Source organism: Hippocampus bargibanti, linkage group LG04, assembly GCF_051943395.1.
Source record: "Hippocampus bargibanti isolate YZ-2025 linkage group LG04, ASM5194339v1, whole genome shotgun sequence".
NCBI lineage: Eukaryota > Metazoa > Chordata > Actinopteri > Syngnathiformes > Syngnathidae > Hippocampus > Hippocampus bargibanti.
The window spans coordinates 24,810,655-24,827,113 of record NC_142737.1 but is presented as its reverse complement, the minus strand read 5'-3'; the positions used below and the strand labels follow the sequence as shown (position 1 = coordinate 24,827,113).

Below are 16,459 nucleotides of genomic sequence, written 5' to 3'. Positions count from 1 at the left end.
CAGGATGACTGTTCAGCACAAGCTTGAATTGAACCAAGACATTTTTTGGCTGATTCAATGCTTGTTGTGATTTTTGCCGTTAGGCTTCTCATGTGAGAACAGCAACTTGTGAAAAAAGTGCTTGAACATTTAAAAAAAATGGACATGTGCATTCAAAAGCTGAGAGAATGGCACATTAAATTTCTCAGTAAAAGTTCAAATGCATTTTAGATTACTTTCATGCACATACCTGCAGGGAAGATTCTGGGAAATTTAAAAGGAGGGCCAGTTGATCCCCTTGTGTCAGAAATGGGGGCCACATTCTAAAATTGATGGGCCCGATTTAACTAGATTGCCGAATAGTTGTATTCGGTTCATCCTGTCTACTTGATATCGAATTTAAAACAGATTCTTTTCTTACAGACAGTGTATTGTAGGTGTTCAAATACCTGACATGTTTCGGCGTATACTTCCGCCTTCGTCAGAGTGTCATGTCAGGTATTTGAACACTTAGATTATTTTCTTACAGACATTGTATTATGTTTTAAATTAGATTGCCGAAGTATATAAAACTGATTGAAATAAACCAAAATATATTCATTGGAGCATAATTACAAATTGCAAATAAAAAAAACATTTGACTAAAATCATTTTTGTCTAATCTGTAAAATATTTTAATTCAAGTCAAATAATGTATTCATACATAAAATAAACAAACCTGTCCTATTTTCTTTGGTTACTCCACAATAAATCCAGTGCTATTTTGATATTCTATGGTATCACAGAGAAGACAAAGAGAACAGACTTATTACAATAGTTCTTGTTAGTGTTGACTTAAACACATTTCTTTGCTGTGAAGATTTCCAATATGCTGCAACAACTCTGAAATAATTCCCATTATCCACTAAATTTGAACCGAAACGAATTGTCACTACCCTCCGTTGTTTCTTTGAAAAACGGAAATATGTTTGCCTGCTGCTTGTTTTTAATGTCTTTTAGAGTTTTACTCCTGTTCTCCCGCTCCATATTGCAACAATATACTATGTCGATGTGGTTCGATGTAAATACTGCAATGCACCATGGGTAAATGAATATTCAATTATCTCTTTCGGCAATTTTCGGTGGATCATGAAACCTATGAAGGAAAACGAACAGTTTTCAACTGGTGTTTAACTAAATTTGTTTCTTACGCTATTTTGACAGAAGTATGGCACATATCATGTAGCAGTACGTGCCAATTCTAATAGACGAGCATCGGTGCTGGCAGAGTAGAGTAACAAAGTTGCGCCAGTGGCTGCAGCCCAGATGTATCCCTGTACATGCATACACGCAAAAGACCAGGGAAGAATAATTAATCAAGGGGCCAGTCAAAGTGTGGTCGCAGCCACCAGATGCACATCTCTTTTCAAGTTTGAGTTCTGCTTGTTCAAATGTTTGTTCAATTTTTCCCTTACCACAATTCTGTGTCTGAATCCGGTCAATTTAACATGTCGCAGCAAAATTATAAACTTATTTTTATTGTCATTATGTAGTCTGGAGGTCCGGAGGGGGAAATACATCTATAAGTAAATAATTTAACCCGCATGGACAGAAATATGAATCTTTTTAGGCGTCTTAAAAGATTCTCACATTACATCGACAAAAAGGTAAATACATATGAGGTTTTACCTGATGTTAATACCGGAGAAGGAACCTCATCATGGAAAGCATCATTTAAATTCAGCTGAGCATAATCAATTAATTCTGCAAAAATAAACAGATGATAAAAGAAAAATCAAGTAATGCCTCCTGCTGGATTCACACTATAAAGATGGCCAATAACATGCAAAATCCAACCTGTATCAGTCAGAACTGAAGAGTCACCCTCTTCTACTGAAGGAAAAATGATCTACACGTAGAAATATAAAAAGCACGGAATCATTTTTCAAACAAGCAACCTTTTGTTTCCACCACAGGGTGGAATATCAGTTCTGTTAGTTTATGTAAATCGCCAAAGAATTACAAAATTAAAAATAAAATAAAAATCTGCCAATGACTAAGCTGCCCTTTGGATTTTCCGTTCTTGCCGAAATTTTGAAATGTCGGAGGGCGCGGGCAAAGGGAACCACTGTGTACGTGTGAGCTACGATAGTTAACAAGCTGCAAAACTGTGTTGCATGCCTCCGTGTCTGGCTGTTGCTTCTCATGGCGTGCGTATCTATGTGGGTGCGGGGTAACGGGTCTGTAACTGGAGGTTGGTTGATCGACAGTCGATCTTTGGTCCAAAGGGTTGTTTTGTCGAGATATTGAACAGCATTGCCGTGTTTTTGAGAGGGTAGGGTATTGAGGTGAAAATGTTGGAATGACAGTATACACTAGCAGCTAGTGACTAGCTACTACCAATCCATCTTGAACAAACTATAATTACTCAAATCTGCTGTTTTAACAGGAAAACACACTGTGGATCTGACATCATTTTGTCCTGCACTCAAAAAGTCTCACCGTTGAGGGGCTATGAAACGTAGGGAATTTGCCGAAGCTACTGCCAAAAGGACTGAGAGAAGTGATCGACTCAACACTCACATTCCTGTCACAAATGATCATGTAAAAAAGCTCAGGGACACCTTGCTCCTCTTGTTTTTTAATCGCTTTAATTGGTGATTAAACAAAAATCGCTATTTTGTTTCTTTGATTTGAACATTAAAGATAGTCTGGATGTGGGTTAAAGAGACAAAAATATTTGGTCAAAGCAATCAAAATACAAATCCAAAGTACCTCCATTTGTTATATATCATTCTGTTAAGATTTATTAAAAAATGCACTGCCTTTAAATTAGTCACATTTGAGGAGGCATTGAACACTAAAGAAAAATAATATTTTATTTTCATCGCTGATTTTAACTGTTGTAAACAGTCTTTTACATAACCACTGAAATGTGCTCAAATTAAACCGGGAGGGAAACATGGTTTGGAAGAGGGGTGTTGAGGGGCCAAACTTGATTGATTTGGATGCTCGGCAGGCTGTGAAGATTTCCTATTCCCCAAAGGAAGAATGTTTGAAGGCCTCACTATAGTTTTTAAAGTACAGTGATACCTCAGTTTCCGAACGCTTTGGCTCACTAACTTTTCACTTTACGAGCATTAAATTCGCCAGAATATAATATTGGCATACAAACCAGTTTTCGGTGGACAAAGCAAACCACACAGCGCCGCAGTGGCTGGCAGACTAGTTTTCATCACCACTTTTCTTTGAGTGCAGATGTGGTTTGTTATTGAGTGGAGTGCTTTTGCTATTATGGGACCGAAAAAGACCGCACCCAGGCTAGTGTTAAGCCTCAGAAGACATTAAAGAAAATTACGATCGAGCAGAAGAAGGAGATCACAGTGGCTGGCGGACTAGTTTTCGTCACCCTGTGGTTTGTTATCGAGTGCAGTACCTTTGCTATTATGGGACCAAAAAAGACCCCACCACAGGCTAGTGTGAAGCCGAAGAGGACTCAAAAGAAAATTACAGTCGAGCAGAAGAGCGAGATCATCAAAAAACACAAATGAGGTGTGCGTTTGTGTGACTTAGCGTCCCAGTACGAGTACGACAAGTCCACCATCGCTACGTGTGGCTAAGGGTGTTTCTGTGTTGTCTAATGGTCTCAATCAATAGAAGAGGTTGCAAAACTTCTGTTGATTTGGATTAACGAAAAGCAGCTAGTAGGGGACAGTGTGAATGAGGGTATTATCGCCGAGAAAGCACGGCAATTACACTCTGATACCATCAAGAGGGAACTACATCAACGACCATTACAAAGGTAAATAAAACGACTATTATACAATACAGTTAATGTATTTAATTTCAATACAAGAGCACCGATGAAAAGGTTTCTTCAGCCGTCATCTTTACTTCTTTGAAGGTGTCGGACGTTTCGCTTCTTATTCAAGAAACTTCGTCAGCAAACTAAAGACTTACTGGTAGTTTAGGCCCTATATATATATATATATATATATATCCCTACTGTCCAGACATGGCGGTGCCGGACTCTGCTATGATAGGTCCCTGCTCTCAGGTTGGAGGGGAGCAGAGGACTACTCCCTGCAGCTGCTCCACTGATAGTTCCTATGGTCCTGACTAACAACTGGCCTGATTGCCCCACTTCGACCGGTATCACCTCATCAGTATTACTAATCCTATGTTGCCTAAGCAGGCTATTGTATGAACGATCCAAATTGAACCTCACCCGGTTTAATGAAGGATTTAGTTGTTTTAAGAAAACCGCTTCTTTTATTCCCCTTTCAAAGCATCTATGTTCTTTCTCTAAGATTTTAATCTCATTGTCGTCAAATGAGTGGATGTTAGCTTTTAGGTGCATATGTACTGCCGATTGAGACCCACTAGTATTATCCCTGGGGAGCAGCAGGTGGAAAGATGATAAAAGTTCACTCAGCCAGATGCAGGAAGGGTATTGTGAGTTTTCTTTATTTGAAGTCGCGGTGGATATCAGTTTTTGGCTGACCACAGGTAACACTGCTCTCCAGGCTGTCCTTTCTCCCTCTTCTTCCTCCTCGAAGTGACTGGCTCAGTCTGGTTTTAAAGGTGGTTAACCTGAGCTTCTGGCCAATCAGGTCCCAGCGGCAATTGGCCATTCCCAGGTGGTTGCAATCACCTTCTCAGAGTCAATTAGTGGTCGCCCAACTCTACTGTTTTGGATGGGGAGAAATGCGCACCTTTCTCCCATCCAAAACCCAGAAAACACAACATTATTTAACATTAATTTCTTTTGGCATCATGACAAAGACTTTAGTTTGCTGATGAAGTTTCTTGGATAAGAAGCGAAACGTCCGACACCTTCAAAGAAGTACAGATGACGTCTGAAGAAACCTTTTCTTCGATGGAGCACTCCTGTACGACTGAGAGCTTAGACAGACGTAATACAACAGCACATTTATTATACATAAAATAAGGCCTATTTTGTGTAGTTTTAAGGCTCATTTAGTAGAAAATTATGTTTTATGGGGACCTGGGAACGGATTATTCTTATTTTTAATGGGTTCTTATGGGAAATAAATGTTTGGCGGACGAACTTTTCGGCTTACACACACCTTATGGAAACCAATTAAGTTTGTAAACTGAGGTATCACTGTGTAAGAGTTGACCCCCCTCTGTGCTGAAGAAAAAATAAATAAAAATAAATAAATAAAAAATTCAAAACCTTTAAAAAACATCTTTTGAAGTTACTGTATATAAAATGTATGTTTTGTAAACCAGGGATGTCAAACTCATTTTTTCTTTTCGTGGACTTGTGGCGGCACAGGTGCGCACCGCGGCTTTGATGGGAATCTCAGCCTGACACTTTTCCCACCCTTGAACAGTATAAAAGAGCAGCCGTCGCAGGACAGCAGCATAGAATATCTCAGACGCACACGCAACTCCCAGAGACCTGCTCAGCATCGGACGGAGTTTCACAGCATGACTTGCTCGACTCCACGCCACGATCAAGCTCTGCGAGACATCTGCGTGTCACTTTGACAACCACCATTCAACAAATAAAAAAAATTGACAAACTCTTTATTGGCGAGCCAGCCAGCCCAATCAACTCTCCGAATGGAAAGGCCCAGAGTTACCAGCCTCCTGTGAACCCGGCATCTTCTTAGGAGCTCCCGATGAGCCGCCACCACCCTTGAAACCTCCTGCACCCCCGATGGCCAACACCGTCCAACTCGCCTGACGACTCCTTGCTGCATCGTTAATGTCCACGATCGGACATCATCAGACATCGGGAAGACGCTTCATGGCCGACTCGGCCGCCGACGTCAGCGTTCTTCCTGTCCTGCAGAGCGCCATGGCAGCGCGATCAACGTCACCGTCGCCGATGACCAACCTGTACGTGCCCGGCAGCATGACCAACACCACGCTCCCTCATCGATTCCCCGACTCCACCGACCCCAGCCGAACGACTCCGCGAGCACTCGTCGCCGTGCTCCCGTACAACGACTGCAGCAACCACCGAAACTTCCTCGGCCACCTCCCCGCCGACGCCCACCATGCCCGGTGATCGACCGTCATCGTGCCTGGTCTCGCTGAACGACGTTTGTTTTTTTTATTGTTCTTCATTTTTCCTTCATCGCCTTCACCGACTTCGGATCCAGGAGGGGAGCACTGTGGCGGCACAGGTGCGCACCGCGGCTTTGATGGGAATGTCAGCCTGACACTTTTCCCACGCCCGGACAGTATAAAAGAGCAGCCGTCGCGGGACAGCAGCAGAGAATATCTCAGACGCACACGTAACTCCCAGAGACCTGCTCAGCATCGGACGGAGTTTCACAGCACGACTTGCTCGACTCCACGATGAAGCTCTGCGAGACATCTGCATGTCACTTCCCTGGAAGATTTGACAACCACCATTCAACAAATAAAGAAATTTGACAAACTCTTTAGACTACATTGTAGTTATGGTTCCGCCCGGAGGGCCGATATGGATTTTGGGAAACCATATAAATCTTTAATCACCTCCGCATATTAAAGAACATGATCTGACAGTCCATATTAGGCCCGGGGGCCTTGTCTTTGACACATGTTAACAGTTCTGCTAACCTAAAATGTTTTGCAAACATTATACCTTGAGTCACTATCAATCTTTATGTCACATGAAAATACAGTGTGCTAATTTAGATGACTATGCATCAACAACAACGGACATTACGTCATTGCATCAAATAGGGTGAGACTACATCCTGTGCGGTGAGACCAACTGAAACAGTTGGCAGCAACAGCGATAGCAGTCCAAAATTTAGTATCGAGCCACGGGCCCGCAAACCCTGAACCTTCATTGCAACTATTAAAGGACAACCGACGTCTACGGACAACTTGTGTCCATAATTTGTAAAATGGCTTCAAATGACTTCTACTGAGCGTATTTTACAAAGATTCCACCGCATATAGCTAGATTTTACGTTTTAAGACTCGGACTGAATATTCTGGAAGTCTTGTTTTTGAGTTGGTGACGTGTCCGTACGTGACGTCACTGAAGGAACGCCCCTGACCGAAAAAAGGACACATTGTAGCAGTCCTTCCATCACGTCAATGCTTGTTTGGTCTGAAAACCTTGTGTTGCACGAAAAAGAGCCAGAAGAGGGCGACCAAGCTCCATATAAGGAATTTATTAGCCTGTGTAAATGGGCTGATTAATTCTTCACAGGTGCTTGCACGGAATAAATTATTTAATCGATTGCAAACATGTATGCTTTCCTCTTCAGAACTATTTGAATCATATACATAACTGGATGTGTAACAAGAAAGCATATTCTCCGAATCTGAAGCCATTGTTTTGATTCGCCAGCAATGCAAGACATCTTGGCGTGATGTCACGAACTTGGGGCGGGACTTTATGAAAATGCTCAATTCGCAGCTCATTTTTTTTTTGCAGATTTTGGACACTTTAAGTCATTTTTATTGGTGTTTTGCATTTGAATAACAATATCACACTGCGTATTTTGGGTATTTTAGATGCTATAAAACGTTTTTCTGATGTCAGTTAGGAAACAAAAAAGTGAATTCGGTTCTCCTTTAATGGAAAATTTGATTGGGTCAGTTTTGCCTCACTAGTTTGTTGTATTTGGAAATCAACAAGGTCAGAAAAATTGGGCAATTCTCACATCATAATCTGAGCAATTTTGAAATACTGTATTTAATAAAATAAATAAAATGCAGCAAGCTTACCTTCTCAAACTTCTCGCATCCATCTTCTGACATATGCGGCACTCGGTGGTTGAAAGACATTGCAAGGACCGGGGAGCCACCAAACACTTGGTTATGGTCTGTCTGGCCTTGTGGGGTCCAAGTTTCTTCTCTCTGTGGTGTCTTCAATGCTGATTTCAGCTTTAAATTCCCACCTGGTGTGGAAGAACGAGCTGGTGTTCCGCCCTTCTTCAATGGGGTGCTGGGAGGCAGCTTCTGATCAAAAAACTCGGGGGAAAGAGGGCATCCAAAGTACACCTGCTTCTTTTTCTTCTTGGCTGCAGGGGCCCCAGAGCGCTCATTTTCATCTGTATGCACGAGAATGATGAATAGTGAAGGCATTTGAGAAGGGTTATGAGCTGTCCACTCCTTTTGTAAGGACAATCCCACAACTAGAGTAAAAGCCATTCTTTTTTGGGGGATTTTAGAAATTATGATGCATCCAATATCTGGCTGTCACTCGCATATATTTGTGGAATTGATTATCAGATAACATTTTAGTTTGCATTAAACTGTACTGCAACAATATTCTTTCCTTGATTTATGTTTTTTTGTAGTTAAAACCACATTAATTCAGCAAAATTACACAAGATGGGGTGAAATGTTGCACTCACAAACCTTTTTGAAAAATGTGAGCAACATCTTGATGAGTGATTAATGGGCTGCGACTTTAATATCCGTTTTTGAGGCTGGATGAAAATTAAACTTGATGGAATTTATGTTATTAATACAATGACTGCAAATCACATTGTTTACATTGATTCAACAATTTTCTCCCATCTATTGCTTATGATTGAGTTCGGATTTAGTGTGTTAAGTCAGAATCACTCATCATAATAGCTGTCAGTTAGCTTCATTATATAGTCATCTCTTAATTTTGACACCGCTAATGATAATATTTTGTGAACCAAAACGAAAGACTGACTGAAAGCAGCAATCATATTTTACCTCCAGATTTTATATCCATTTGAGAGGTGAGAGGTGGGAATTGGAAAGCAGAGAGAGACTCAGTTGAAGCTGATGTAAAGTCCCTGGGGCTTCGAGCTTCAGACATATTGTCCTGTTGAGGAAAAAAACAACTTACATTCTAAAGGGACATATGTCGTTTACCTATACCATTATATTTTATTTACGCTTTATACTTACCATTTTATAATCTAGCTGATGATATTTTACATAACATTTAAATTGTTTAGAGCATTCACTCATTAGGAGTGGAGTTTTGTTGCACAGATATGCTCTGTTCTCTGCCCAGACCCGAGGTCACATAACTTTGAGTGATAAGGAAACGTTGATGCTGAGACTCCCTGGAAAAGTACTGAGGCCTGGATCAATCTTTGCTTTCTGTTGATGTTATCCAAACTAGGGCGCGGAAAATCCTACTGGACCCTCCGCACCCTGCCCACCACCTTTTCCAGCTACTCCCCTCAGGCAGGCGCTACCGATCCATGCGCACCAAATCCAGCAGAAATTTAAACAGCTTCTTCCCCCAAGCCATTAACTCTTTGAACTCTTTCAACAGTAGCCAAAATGGAACTGTATAGTGCCACTTAGCAGTTTTTTTGACAACGATACTAGTGCAGCGTGTTCTACCGGAAACAAATTCCTTGTGTGTTCTACATACTTGGCAATAAAGATGATTCTGATTCTGATTAATAACTCTCTAAACAGTAACCCAAATTGTATTGTATAGTGCCTCAAGTTTTCTTATGACACTAGTGCAGCGTGTTCTACCGGAGACAAATTCCTTGTGTGTTCTACATACTTGGCAATAAAGATGATTCTAAGTCTGAGTATGATGCCCCCTACCCTTCAAGGGGGTATTCAGGAATGCACTGTTAAAAGTACTGTATGTAGTGTGTGTCTCCCTGTTTCTTGGTTCTTCCTTGACTGGTCTGGTTGAACCCAGATCTGCTTAGAAAACTCTGTGAGGGCAAATACAATTTTGGACGATGCTTCAGACCCTTGGTTTTCTTCCGATCTCAATGAAATGAACACACACAACTGCTCTGGGTGAATGACAACGAAATAGTCATTAACCTAACAATTCCCATTCCACCACAAATATGCCACAACATTTGTGAACCAAAGATGAAAATGTCTGAATATATCACGATATATTTTCCAGATGTTTACGACTGCCAAGAGGACAGTGAAATAATTTTGTTCATTCGTTAAACATGTGCACATGTTGTGCAGAACAGAATCTCACACCTGTTGCTGGGTTTTGGGAGAAGAGGCGTAATGTTCCAAGGACATGGGTGGCTCACAAAAATCACGAAGTGGTGTAGACGGAAGCACAAGTTGTTTTTTTTCTTCACTCTCGCTTGACGGCAGTGGTCCTTTATGGACACTGTCAGTGAATCCTGCCACTGGTTCCTCATCTCCCTGTGAAGACAACAAAATACTTGCAAAGCTTCTAATCAGTAGGCCAGAAAAATGGCCACATTTTCTTTTTAATTGACTTCCGGCAAGTAGAACTCTAGTTTCATGACGGCAGTTGCGGATATTAACGGTCAGAGTGATAATACCTCCTTGTGACTCCTATTGAAGTGAACATCTGTAGTGTCTGCTTCTCTAATCTGCACTTCACAGCCTTTGAGGGGGCCCACACGACGCTTCTTGCTTGGTGAATGTGACACCAGGTGATGATGGTTCTCTTTCCCTTCTTCTTGGTTGTATTCATCTGAAATGAAAGATGTGCGAGTGCACACACATGCAAACGCACAACCATTGTTTTGAAATAAAAACTTTAATCCTCTCACAATGACTTACCAGAGACATAAAGGCTCGTCTTCAAGTATCCTCCAGTGTTGTTGCCTTTCCTCGGCGTCTGTTCACAGACATCACCTTCCTCCACATCCATCAGGCTATGGAAGGAAGCTATTTTCTGCTTCAGGGTGGATGCTAACCGAGGAAGGAAGGGGCTACCTCCGACAGGGTGCTGAGAATTCAGATGCCATACTCAACATTACAACGTTAATGACAAAACAGGTACCTACTTGAATAAATCCAAATAAGACCAATGCTGTTGCTTTGTAATCATAAAAAAGTGCCAGGCAAAGAGTGTAAGCACTTCATTGGATGAACAGTAATCCCAAAATTTAATTTGGTTTGTCATGACAATTAAGCATTATGACAGTCATGTGGAATGTAATCATGAAACAATTCAACTCAACATATTTTGGAGCTGTCCACGTTGTGAAGCAAGACTGACGTTAAGCATTTAATGAGTTGGCTGCAGTGACACAATAAAAAAGTTTAATACCTTGAGAAAGTTTGTTTTCCATTGTCTGAATTCACATCTTAAATAATAAGCATTTTGAGAGGCTTGATGGAATCAGAATGCTAAGATGTAAAGATGGTCAAAAGTAAACTGTCCATTTGTGACTTCTCACCTCTGGAGTTTGACAATATGATTTCTTCATTTTTTGTTGCGCAATGAAGCGAAAGAGCGAGTTTGTTTCTGGTGAGCCCCTCACACCTACACTAGACATTCTTCTTGCCTTTAATTGTGCCAAACGAGATTTTTCTATAGCAAGAGACAGATATATGATTAGTCAAATTTGCTTTCTTAAAATATATTGTACTAGTGATCTCACCTTTGCTTATTGATGGTACCGGGCTGAAACTTTGTGCGGTAATGCCAAACTGAGCAGGCGTGAGTTTAAGAAAATCAAGAGACTCCCTTGAAACAGATGCAGAATCCTCCTCCAAAGGACATAACATTTTTCTCTTGTTTATCTCCTTGTCACCTGCCACGATTGCCATCTGCATGAAACATAACCACAATTGTGATTGTGGTCGACAATTAATTCAAAAGTCATTCAAGCATTTAGCTGGCAAACCGCTTTATCCTAACGCTTTATCCAGTCATCGGGCAGTAGGCGGGGGACACCCTGAAATGACTTCGAGCCAATCGCAGAGCCTGTTGCGTCACACGCGTGTATGATTTTGAAGTGCGCCTTTCAACACTTTCATGTCTTTCAATTCCTTGATCTCCTTGATGTGCGTATCACCCTGACGCATAGCACACGCTTGCAAATTGTATAAAAGGAGCTGTCGCGGGACAGAGAGATTGGGCGAACCACGGGGCAGAATCATCTCGGACTCACAGACCCGCTCAGGCGCCCGGCTCGCGCCGGGCGTCGGACGGACATCACGGCTCGACTCCACGCCACGATCAAGCTCTGCGCGTCACCTGCCTGGGAGATCTGACAACGAACCTACTTACAAATAAAGAGAACCATGAAACTCTTTATTGGCGAGCCAGCCAGGAGAATTTTTTCCCTCCTCCTCAGCCCAATCAACTCTCCAAATGGAAATATCCAGATTTCCCAGCCGCCCGTGAACCCAGCATCTTCACAGCAAGACCCCTCAAGCCGAGCTCCCGATGGGCCGCCACCACCCGTGGGCGCCCCGACCCCACCGTGAAACCTGCCGCACCCTGATGACCGACATCGTCCAATTCGCCTGGCGACTCTGCAACTAGCTGCATCGTATATGTCCACGATCGCACATCGTCGGACATCGCTTATGTCCACGATCGGACATCATATATGTCCACGATCGGACATCGTCGGACATCGCTTATGTCCACGATCGGACTTCGGGAAGACGCTTCATGGCCGACACGGCCGCCGACGTCAGCGTTCTTCCTCAGCGTCCTGCAGAGCGCCATGGCAGCGCGATCAACGCCACCGTCGCCGATGACCCGCCTGTCCGTGCCCGGCAGCATGGCCAACCCCACGCACCTTCGTCCTCACAATCCCTCATCGATTCTCCGACTTGACCGATCCCAGCCGAACAACTCACGGTGAGAAGACCTTCCGGCATCGACTCGACGGCCGCGAGGAAAGTTTCCATCGATCGACTCAAACTGGCAGTCGTAGAGCACTCTTTGCCGTGCTCCCGTACAACGACTTCAGACACCATGAAACTTCCTCGGCAACCACCCCACCGACGCCTGCCATGCCCGGTGACCGTCATCTTGCCTGGCCTCACCATGTCGCAGAATGACTCTTGTTTTTATTTCTTTTTCCTTCATCGCTTTCACCGACTTCGGATCCAGGAGGGGAGCCCTGTTGCGTCACACGCGTGTATGATTTTGAAGTGCGCCTTTCAACACTTTCATGTCTTTCAATTCCTTGATGTGCGTATCACCCTGACGCATAGCACACGCTTGCAAATTGTATAAAAGGAGCTGTCGCGGGACAGAGAGATTGGGCGAACCACGGGGCAGAATCATCTCGGACTCACAGACCCGCTCAGGCGCCCGGCTCGCGCCGGGCGTCGGACGGACATCACGGCTCGACTTGCTCGACTCCACGCCACGATCAAGCTCTGCGCGTCACCTGCCTGGGAGATCTGACAACGAACCTACTTACAAATAAAGAGAACCATCAAACTCTTTAAGCCCACAGTTCAATCAGCATGCCATGTATGTTTTTGTAATGTGGGAGGAAACCCATGCAGGACCAGGAGAACATGCAATGTCCACCCAGGAAGGCATGTAGCTGGAATTGAACCTGGTACATCTGCACTGTGCTAACCACTCGACTACCGGGCTGCTCTAATTGTTGATAACAATTAGTCATGCTGAAAATTAATCATGAATTAATGGGACATGTAAATGAATTATTCTATTTGGGGGCAGGTAACAATGCAAATTCAAAGCGTTTTCACTAAGTGATGGGAGATAACATTTTCCATGCTAAATGCGAATATTTTTTTAAATGACTGCTTTGCCGTCAACTTAGGGGATCTCGGGATGTGTGATAACTTGAATACAATACATCCTGATTTGTATAGCGCTTTCACAAAAGCTTCAGCTGTCACAAAGTTCTTCGCCAAATAATTAACATTGATAAAATTTTAAACAACACAACATAAAACACGGACAGCAGTGCAATCTTCACCATGTTTTCCTCATACGCTTTGTTGTTTGAAACAGTTAATGTTGAAAGCACTAATGTTGAAAGCAAGTACTTACCTTATATATAAAGGCCTGTATGCCTATCAAAATGTATGGAGCTACAACGGATACAAACAAATAGTAGAGAAAATAAGACAACATTCGTGTATATTACATGAAAATAAATCACAATTCAAGTTTCGAATTACCCTCCACAGTCCACAACAACACTCCTTTCTGCATTCAGAATCGGATCCTTCCGCAAAAACCGCATCGCAAAAACCTAAACAAGCCGCACCAAAAAACAACGCTCTCTTTTTGTGCTATAGAAAACGAAAATGTGCTCATGAGTAATACCACATATAAGTTTTGTTAAAAATGGTTCAATATAACAGTATAGCAAAACACCTTTTGTCTAAGTACTAACTGCTACGCGCATTTATTCAAACAACCGGACCTCGTTTAATATGAATTGTCCAATAGAAATACGGCAATGCCTCACGTGACTCTCAAACCCACCGAGTTTCCTGCCTAAACATAATATATATGCGCACAAATTATACCTCGTTTATGCGGGATGTATGATGTACTGTACATTAGTAATTAATGTAGTGTGTATGATAATAAATCTGAAAAGCGACAGCAGCCAGAAAAGAAATACAGTCAATCATAATGTACTCGTAGATCATTTTGTGGAGGTGCATTTCACCGAATGTGATTCAAGTTTTGACTGTGATGATTTCGATTATTCAAGCTGAAGCATTATCTTCTGATTTTGGTGCTTTAATCGGCTTTGGATATTTGACCTGTATCTACCCCCTAAATAGCTGTATATAGGTTTAATATGTTTCAAAGGCAAACATTTTGGAGTGCTCAGCTTTTCAGAATGCAACCACACGGATTCAACTTAACATTAAAGGACAACCGACGTCACTTTTTTCACTGATACCAGAAAAACGTTTTATAGCATCTAAAATACCAAAAACACGCAGTATGATATTTTTATTCAAATGCAAAACACCAATAAAAATGACTTAAAATGTCCAAAATCTGCAAAAAATTGAGCTGCGAACTGGGCATTTTCAGAAAGTCCCGCCCCCAGTTCGCGACGTCACGCCAATACGTCTTGCATTGCTGCAGAATCAAAACAATGGCTTCAGATTCGGAGAATATGCTTTCTTGTGACACATCCAGTTATGAATATGATTCAAATAGTTCTGAAGAGGAAATCATACATGTTTGCAATCGATTAAAGAATGTATTCCGTGCCATTATGAGGCAACATTGAGGGGAGATGTCTCAACGAAAAAGAGGCACAAAATGGCGACCTCCTGTGGCCACCTCCATTTCCACAGGCTGATAAATTCCTTATATGGATCTTGGACGTCATCTTCTGGCGGCTTTTGGGTGCAACACGAGGTCCCCAGACCAAACAAGTACAGCATAATACATTGACGTGATGGAAGAACCGCTACAATGTGTCTTTTTTGGTCAGGGGCGTTCCTTTCGTGACATCACAAACAGACTCGTCACCAACTCAAAAACAAGAATATTCAGCGCGAGTCTTAAAACGTAAAATATAGCTATATGCGGTGCAATCTTATTAAAATACGCTCAGTAGAAGTCATTTGAAGTCATTTTACAAATTATGGACACAACTTGTCCGGAGACGTCGGTTGTCTTTTAAGATCTAATCCAAATGGAAGACGGGTTGCACTATTTGCTATGTGTATTTTACCTGGTGACTATATTTCTGGTAGAGAGGGAAAAGATGAAATGAGCAACATAGATAGAGAACAAGATTTCTCAGTTTTTGACAGAATAAATTGTATTTTGCAATACTGCAGGTTCAATTACTAAGTCACTACTATAGATGTCTCCCACTCTAAAGCAGTGGTTCAAACACGCTGAAACAATTTTGATGCAGAAAAAAAAACATTTCTTTGTCTCCACTGAAATTATGAGTTGTCAAAGTCATTTCAGCGTTGCATTACATCTATCGTGTTCAGGTTTATGCATTGTAAATAGCCCAGCCACCTTATATCGAGTCGATGACGTATCTGATCTTGAAATGGGGGCGGCTGTATCAAGGCAAATTCAGTCCCTTCAGGGGAGGGAAAACATTGCCAGAGGTCTGACCAGCACTTTATCGGCACCCTGCAAGAAAAACCAAAACCTGAACAAATTCAGGCATGGTGCACCACGTCATGCCTTTCAATTACCGAGTAAATTCGTGAAAGCAGTGAATGACTTAAGTTCCTTAAATTGTTATTTTACTGTATTTTTATTTGAAAGCATTTGAGGACTAAAACTGTGAACACAAAAACACTCATTCATACTTACACTTTACAATACAGTGCTGAGTCAAAAAATTCTATGGTGGGAATGGTGCTCTACGTCATATTTTCCATTCCCGAATACATTTTGGTATGGCAGTGAGTGAGTTAATACATGTCACATAACTTTGTTTATGGGGCACAAAAAACAACAACAATTGCAACAAGTAAAGACTTTATGAAATAGAATAGAAAGCCTTTACTTCTGGGGTCTCAAACCCGCGGCCCGCGGGCCAACTACGGCCCCCGAAAGAATATTTTGCGACCCGCCTTGATATCAGAATCAGAATCAGAATCATCTTTATTAAAGAGTAATGAATGAAACTTGTACGTGGAGCTGAACAAACCACGGTAGGGTAAAAGTCTCTGAAGGGTGGCACATCGGTCAGGCTATCCAGTGCTTCTCCAGTGAAATAAAAGAATTCATGGAGAAAAACGGGGTGGTTGTGCCTGTGCTAAGTGATCCAAAATGGCTCATTCACGTAGCTTTTCTTGTTGATATCACACATAAGCTTAATGTACTGAA

General features: G+C 42.1%; 2 protein-coding genes across 8 annotated transcripts in view; one reads left to right on the top strand and one right to left on the bottom strand.

Moving 5' to 3' along the window:
* LOC148899521 (uncharacterized) overlaps window positions 1–3,891 on the top strand; it is a 23,648-nt gene extending 19,757 nt beyond the window's left edge. For all 4 annotated transcript variants that reach the window (XR_016114747.1, XR_016114749.1, XR_016114748.1 and 1 more), the window contains one exon: window positions 2,408–3,891. The gene's annotated coding sequence lies outside the window, so the exon portion shown is untranslated. The remainder of the gene's footprint in view (window positions 1–2,407) is intronic.
* cdca2 (cell division cycle associated 2) overlaps window positions 1–16,459 on the bottom strand; it is a 23,469-nt gene extending 7,010 nt beyond the window's left edge. For 2 of the 4 annotated variants that reach the window (XR_016114745.1, XM_088994823.1), the window contains exons 1-10: window positions 13,676–14,039; window positions 11,286–11,454; window positions 11,082–11,215; window positions 10,459–10,627; window positions 10,215–10,369; window positions 9,898–10,071; window positions 8,632–8,743; window positions 7,666–7,991; window positions 1,816–1,867; window positions 1,648–1,722 (exon numbers count right to left, since the gene is read on the bottom strand). Coding sequence is in view for 3 of the 4 variants with exons in the window: in XM_088994823.1 (XP_088850949.1) it covers window positions 1,648–1,722; window positions 1,816–1,867; window positions 7,666–7,991; window positions 8,632–8,743; window positions 9,898–10,071; window positions 10,215–10,369; window positions 10,459–10,627; window positions 11,082–11,215; window positions 11,286–11,454; window positions 13,676–13,759 (1,450 nt within the window). In the remaining variant the exon portion in view is untranslated. Of the gene's footprint in view, window positions 1–1,647; window positions 1,723–1,815; window positions 1,868–7,665; window positions 7,992–8,631; window positions 8,744–9,897; window positions 10,072–10,214; window positions 10,370–10,458; window positions 10,628–11,081; window positions 11,216–11,285; window positions 11,455–13,675; window positions 14,040–15,634 lie in introns of those variants that run through there. The other 2 variants (XM_088994824.1, XM_088994825.1) reach the window with 2 other exon arrangements.